The sequence below is a fragment of the Dipodomys merriami genome, unplaced genomic scaffold, assembly GCF_024711535.1.
Source record: "Dipodomys merriami isolate MVZ:Mamm:240054 unplaced genomic scaffold, mDipMer1.0.p SCAF_57, whole genome shotgun sequence".
Lineage (NCBI taxonomy): Eukaryota > Metazoa > Chordata > Mammalia > Rodentia > Heteromyidae > Dipodomys > Dipodomys merriami.
Genome location: NW_027206146.1, coordinates 1,854,723 through 1,862,463, shown reverse-complemented (window position 1 = coordinate 1,862,463; position 7,741 = coordinate 1,854,723). Strand labels below are relative to the sequence as shown.

The following is a 7,741-nucleotide window of genomic DNA, read 5'->3' as shown; positions in this document are numbered from 1 at the left end:
CTTACAGAGAAACTTCTCTGAAGAGGAAAGAAGGATGGCCAATAGGCACATGAAGAAATGTTTAACCTCCTTAGCCATGAAAGAATTGCAAATCAAGACTACATTGTTATACCACCTCACCGCAGTTAGAATTGCTATATCAAGGACTCTAATAACAACAAATGCTGGAAGTGATGTGGACAAGGGGAACCTTACTGCATTGTTGGTGAGAGTGTAAACTTGTTCAACCATTTTGGAAAGTAGTATGGAGGTTCCTCAAAAGACTCCACATAGAGCTCCCTTATGACCCAGCAATCCCACTTTTGGGCATTTACCAAAATGATCACAAACAAGACCATATTTATGGTACCAGCACAACTATGTTTATTGCAGCCTTATTTACCATAGCTAAGATATGGAACCAACCCAGATGCCCCTCAGTAGATGAATGGATCAAGAAAATGTGTTATATATATATATATATATATATATATATATATATATATATATATATATATATATATATATACACATGGAATGGAATTCTATGCCTCCATCAGAAATAATGACATTGCCCCATTTGTTAGGAAATGGGAAGACTTGGACAAAATTATATTAAGTGAAGTAAGCCAGGCCCAAGGAAGGGAAGGGCAAAAACATATCATTCAAATATGGATACCGGTGGACCCTTTGCAAAAATTAGATGTACAAGTCGTTATGTCGAAAAACAAACTTTACAACTTTGTTGGAGTGGGGGAGAATCGGGTGGGGGCTGTGGAGGTAATATGGGAAGGGATGTGAAGGGTTAACAAAGAGGAGGCAACAAAGCTTTATAAGAAATGTACTCCTTTTCTTTCCTGTGGCTTCTAGGAGGCCCGTACTGGCTCGCATACTCGCCCTGCATCATCGGCCCCGCTGGGGGCTGTGAGGCATCGCTGACTCTGTCTTCAAGAGTGTAACATTGCCAGCTACCAGTGACACTCCCCTTTGATCCTAGCCTCTCCGGAGGCTGAGATATGAAGATGGTGGTTTGAAGCCAGCTCGGGCTGGAAAGTCCTTAAGACTTACCTGCAGTTGATCATCAGAAAGTTGGATGTGGAACTTTGGCTCACTCAACTGACTAGGTGCACCTTAGAAATAGAGGCTGAAGATGGGAGTGGCAGAGAATTGACAATTGATTTCATCATGAGCAAAGAATAAATTTAAAAATGAAGGCCTTAGCGATTATCTAAGCTTGACAAAAGTCTCTGCTGATACTACAGATAACTCAGGAACTGTTAACCATATTATGATGATGGGGAACAACTCCGAGGACTGGTTGAATTTCTTGCTCAAATTAGAGAAAAACAGTGCCTCCTTAGATGATGCTCTTTTAAATAAATTGATTGGTCATTTCAGTCAAGCTATTGAAGCACTACCTCCTGGTAAATATAGAAAAAATGAGAGTTTTGCTCAAATTCAAACTAAATTTGCTGAGTTAAAAGCTATTCAAGAGCCTGATGATGCATGTGAATACTTTCAGATTGTCAGAGCAAAGTGCAATAGGTTTGTTTTTGTGCACATATCTTTTGCACAGTATGAGCTTTCTCAAGGTAATTTCAGAAAAAGTAAACAACTTCTGCTCAAAGCTGTGGAAAGTGGAGCAGTCCCACTGGAAATGCTGGAAACTGCCATATGTAACCTAAACCTCTAAAAAAAAAAGCAACTGCTTTCAGAGGTGAAGAAGAAGAGTCTGTCAGGTTCTAACATGTTAACAGCCCAGGAATCCTCCTCTGGTTCTCTTGGACATGTGCCGAATAGGGACATTGGCAGTGACTCCAGAGGACTGGCCACTAAAGCCTGGTTATTTAATGGAGAGAACATACCCTCACAAGAGGCAGAAATAGGTCCTCCAAATCCTTTGAAGCAAACTAACAAAACTAAACTGTCTTGCCCATTTGGAAAAGTTCCAATTGACCTTCTAAACAGCCCAGATTATCAAGGGAAGATGGATAGCTCAGTTGTGCAAGCTTTTACAAAAAGACAAAATTCTGGATCAGAATGCCGAGATTTGATTGTGTCTGGATCTAAACCCAGTGGAAATGATTCCTATGAATCAAGAGGTTTGAAGTCTGTTCAAAATATCCATCCCAAGGAGCATGTGGTATCAGATGAAAATAATTCTGAATTTCTTACTGATTCAAAAACCCTGGAGAATAAAACTGAGCCAAGCCTTCTAACTAAATTAGAAGAAGATAAAGAGTATCAAGATCCAAAGATTCTAGGAAGTACAAAGAAACAATGGCAGTCAACCAAAAAGTCAGAATATGTGAACCAGAACCCTGTATTTTCTTTTTTTTCTTTTTTCTTTGTTATTTTTTATTGTAAAAATACTGTACAGAGGGGTTACATAGGCAAGATAGTGAGTACATTTCTTATCAAGCATTGTAGCCTCCTCCTTTGTTTACCCTTCCCATCCCTTCCCAGCCTGCCCTCCCCCAAATCCAATCTTGCCCCCCTACGAAAGTTGCAAAGTTCGTTTTCGACATGACAACTTGTTCTTCTCATTGTTGCAACGGGTCCACCTGTATCCTTATTTAAACGACTTGTTTTTCCCCTTCCCCTCCACAAATTATACCGACATCAAATACAGTGAAGGCAGGAGTTATACTGTGGGGTAGGAACATACAAACCAACAAAGAAATAATCTTATAAATGCGTTAGAAACAAATGCATGAAAGAAAAAATATTTAAATACATATCTTAGGGTTCATTTTCCTAACATCACATTATCTGACCTTTACTGCTTGACTCATACATATACTAGATATAACAAATAAGGGAAACCATGGGACCTATGTTTCTTTGGGCTTGGTTTACTTCACTTAATATAATTTTTTCCAAGTCTTTCCATTTCCTAACAAATGGGGCAATGTCATTTTTTCTGATGGAGGCATAGAGTTCCATTGTGTATATATACCTCATTTTCTTGATCCATTCATCTACTGAGGAACATCTGGGTTGGTTCCATATCTTAGCTATGGTAAATAAGGCTGCAATAAACATAGTTGTGCTGGTAACTTTAGTGTGGTCTTGTTTGTAAACATTTAGGTAAATGCCCAAAAGTGGGATTGATGGGTCATAGGGGAGCTCTATGTGGAGTCTTTTGAGGAACCTCCATACTACTTTCCAAAGTGGTTGAACAAGTTTACACTCCCACCAACAATGAAGTAAGGTTCCCTTCTGTCCACATACTCTCCAGAATCTGTTGTTATTAGAGTTCTTGATTTTAGCCATTCTAACTGGGGTGAGGTGGTATCTCAATGTTATTTTGATTTGCATTTCTTTTATGGCTAGAAAGTTTGAGCATTTCTTCATGTGTGTATTGGCCATCCTTCTTCCTTCTTCTTCAGAGAAGTTTCTCTGTAAGTCTTTAGCCTACTTATTTATTGGGCAGTTGTTTCTTAAACTTTCCACTTGCTCACTTATTCCAGCCATTTTGACCTTCAGAGATAGAGAATATACAAACCCAGAATGCCACTTTTCCTGTGAACAGCATGACCATATCGCCAAAATCTAAGAGGCATCTGTATATGAAAATAGAAACCAAGTTTGTGTGGAGAGGGAAACTTTGATCCTGACCTTACAAAAGAGAAAGTTCCAAAAGTATCCACCTGTCATAATTCCTTACAGAGCAAGAAAATAATAGTAAGGTAAACACAATATGAAAGGAAAGAACTATGAATGCAAGCTATAAAAAGATTAATAGATAAGTCAGTGAACTGGGCAGTGCAGCAGTTGCTCATGCCTGTAATCCTAGCTACTCTGTGGTTCAAAGCCAGCCCAAGCAGGAAAGTCTCTGAGACTCTTATCTCAATGAGCCTGCAGCAAACAAGAAGTAGTATTGTGGCTCAAGCAGTAGAGTGCTCACCTTGAGCGGAAGAGCTCAGGAACAAGGCCCAAGACCAGAGTTCAAGCCCCATGACCGACCTACAAAAAAGAAAGAAAAGTCAGTGAACCCCAATATTGGGTGCTTGAAGAGACCAAAGAATTGTTCAAAATTTTACTTAGATTGGCAAAGGAAAAACCACAAGATTCAAATTACTGAACCAGAAATGGAAGTGCACAGATGATTCCTGACCTGTGGAAATGCAAAACAGTGCCAGGAAAAGTCACTCAGTCCTATGATCCCAGCTCCTCAGGAGGCTGAGTTTAGGAGGATCACAGTTTACAATCAGAACAAGCACAAAAGTCCACAAGACTCCATCTCCGTAATAGCCTACAAGCCGGGCACAGGTGGCTCATATCTGTCATCTTAGCTACTTGGAGACTGAGGTCTGAGGATCAATGTTTGAAGCCAGACCAGGCAGAAAACCCAGTGAAGCTCTTCCTTCAAATAACCACAAAAAAGCTGGTGGTGAGGCTGAAACTCAGATAGTAAAGAGCTAGCCTTGAGTACAAAAGCTCAGGGAGATTACCCAGGCCCTGAGTTCAAATCTCTAGAATGGCACAACACAAAAACAGAATAAAACCAACATGAAAAACCTACATGGAGAAAGTTGCAGATGACCAGCAGAGTAAGCAATTTAAACTACCACAAGCCCTGAATTCAAGTCCTGGTACCGGCAGAAAAAGAAAGAGATAGACAGAGAGACAGACCGTGCCACCCCCCAAAAGGTTTCTAACAATCACATATAATTAGGAATGTTAGTTTCTAGGAACACTATTCCTGTCAAAATTGACTCAAGAAAGCAGACACTGTTGCCTCAAACCTATAATTAGAGCTACTCAGGAGGCTGAGATCTGAGGATTGCTGTTGGAAGACAGCCATGACAAGAAATCCATGAGTGATGCTATGATTCAAGTGGTAGAGCACTAGTGGTGATCCAGCATAGTTCAGGGACAACACCCAGGACCTCAGTTCAAGCCACAGGACCAGAACAAAAAAGGAAGAAGAAACGAAAAACTGAATCAAGAAATAGCAGGAAATCTGAATAACTAAAGAAGAGATTGCATCTGTAGTAAAAAGCCTTCCAACACAGACAATCCCACAGACACTCACAAATACATACACTATCACACATAGTTGTTTATCTATATTTGAATCACCACAATGAAATTATATATATTCTAGTAAAAATCATAGTAATTTAATAAAAATAAACCTGTGAACCTTTGTTAAATACAATGTACATTTTACTTGAACATCGAGTAAATCATCTTTAGGATGAACTGCTGATATTGTGCATGAGGCTTGGCTTCACACTGAGTCTGTCAGAATTTTAGGACAGGATGGAATTCTGGACTGATCTGGGTTACATTTAGGAATCAGCTGTGACACAGGTTTTCTGTTTGACCTGACACCATGTCTCCTGGTTGAGGTGAAACATGTCCCATGTCTTCAGATCTCTGAAATCCCAAAGGAGAGACCATTCTAGAATACTCTTCTTACCTGAAGATACTGGATCTAAATATATTTCAAGGTAATATATTTTCAAGTATCTTTGTGACAAAACAATAAGTAACAACACTTTGTTTTTGTGCTATTAAACTTTATTTCCAAGTTTAACACTTCTATTCATTACACATACTCAGCACAATTCATGAGATAATGAAGAAAATGACGAGTAATTCCTGCATAATAGGGTGAAAACATTCATCTTCTGGTATCTCAGTTACTGCAAATTAGCAATTGTACCTTATGCAATATTTGTTTAGTGAACTAACAGTAAGAGATCATTAGGCCGCATTACCTACATTGAAATTTTCTATAACTTTATTTTATTTGAGTTTCAGGCAACAAATTAGGGGGTCTTCATTGCAACAATGAGATATACAAGTTGTTATGTCGAAAACGAACTTTAAAACTTTCGTGCTGGGGGAAGGGGGTAGGGAGGATTCGGTGGGGGGGGGGAAGGGGGAGGATGGGAAGGGATGGGAAGGAGAAACAAAGGAGGAGGCTACAATGCTTGATAAGAAATGTACTTATTATCTTGCCCATGTAATTGTAACTCCTCTGTACAGTATTTTCACAATAATAATAAAAAAAATTTTTTGGTGTCTTGCAAGGCAGGAACTTCACTGCTAAGATTCTCCCAAAGTCTACTTTCAGTCAGTTTCACACAGATTGTTACATAACACATTCTATTTTACACTCATTTATTAATTTTAGAGATAAAAATTCATGCCAGACTCTGGTGGCTCACGCTTGGAATCCCTGCTACTCAGAAAGCTGAGATCTGAGGATTGCAATTCAAAGCCAGCCTAGAAGGAAAGTCCACGACACTCCTCTCTCCAATAAACTACTCAGAAAAGATCTGAAGTGGTGCTATGGGTCAAAATGGTAGTGTGCTAGCCTTGGTGAAAAGAGCTCTGGGAAAGTGTCCTGAGTTCAAGCCCCACAACAACTAATAATAATGATAATAATAATAATACTCAAAGAATGATCCAAGGTGGATGCAGTGGCTCACACATGCAAGGTTGAATCAGGAGGATTTGGATCCAAGGCCAGCCTAGGAAAACAGATCACAAGATCTCCCCTCTAATAGTAGCTGGGTGTAGTGGTGTACACCCATCATCCCAGCCATGTGTGAGGATGAGATTGGGATGGTTGCAGCGATAGGTCAGCCTGGGCACAAACAATTCCCCAAGACTATGTAAACTACAAAATCTCAGCATCTACATTCACATCTGTCATCCCTGGTACTTCAGGAAACACAATAGGAGTATGAGAGTACAGGCTGAGCTAGATATAAAGCTAGGGTATAGCTCAAAAATAACCAGAGTAAAAAAAGATTAGAGCAGGTCTCTAGTAGTTGAGCCTTTGCACTTGCAGTGCAGATCGTAGTGTGTAAATGCCATTGCTGCAAAAACAAACCTATGAACCAAGTGGAAATTGAATGTAATGGCTTAGTTTAAGGTAATCATGAAAATCTTTGATTCAGTGCAGGAATGAGACACCTGAGTGATACGAGTGTCACTGCTGATGAGCACAAAGGGGCTCAAAACTGAAAAACACACACACAGGAACATAGCCGTGTCCATAAGCCAAGGTCTGGTTGCATATGTAGACCAATACAAAGAGTGAAAATGGCAGGGAGGCAGTACAAGGAGACGAACATGCTCACCAGGGTCAGGATGGTGCTCATGGCCCGGACCTCATGGTCAAGTCTTTGGGAGGGAAGATGGCTGTGAATGTGCCACACCATCAGCTTGTGTCTGTGCAGAACAAAGACCATGCAGCCACTGGCCCACATCCTGAAAACCAAGCACATAACATCAATGAAAGAGAATAAGACTATCTGTGATAAATGAACAAATGGTTTTGGTGGGGTTGCTATTGTGGAGGAGTATCTATAATGCATGTGCAGAGTGACATTTCGTTTGTGTATTGGGCCAGTCACTCTCAGAGCCACAGAAACATTTACCAGGATCAGAAAGGCCCAAGAAAGGGAACCACAGAATCCAAAGCACTTGGGGAATCTAGTAGTGATCTTCCACCAAGCATTTCTAGTGCAAAGCTTTGAGACCTGGAAGCTACTCAGAAGGCGGGTGGCATTAGGAGAAACCCCTCTGGCTACTCTGAATAAATACAAAACAATTTTACATGCAGCATCATCCAAATCCCTCCATGTTCTGAGGGATCCCAGAGGATAAAACAACCAAGTTGTTGGCAATGACCAGATGGCTGAGGAGGGGGGGTGTGTGGCCCTCACCTTTCAGTGTAGAGGGTGTAGCTGTAAAAACAAAGGAGACCGGAGATCCCCAGGAACCCAGCTGCAGT

General features: G+C 40.4%; 1 protein-coding gene across 1 annotated transcript; it reads left to right on the top strand.

The window, feature by feature from the left end:
* The first annotated feature begins 650 nt into the window (after positions 1 to 650).
* LOC138812407 (dual specificity protein kinase TTK-like) lies at positions 651 to 7,253 on the top strand. The gene is given in 5 exon segments (XM_070000360.1): positions 651 to 759; positions 850 to 934; positions 1,104 to 1,169; positions 1,171 to 2,302; positions 7,029 to 7,253. Coding segments are annotated over 5 exon segments (1,617 nt in total).
* The last annotated feature ends 488 nt before the right edge of the window (positions 7,254 to 7,741 follow it).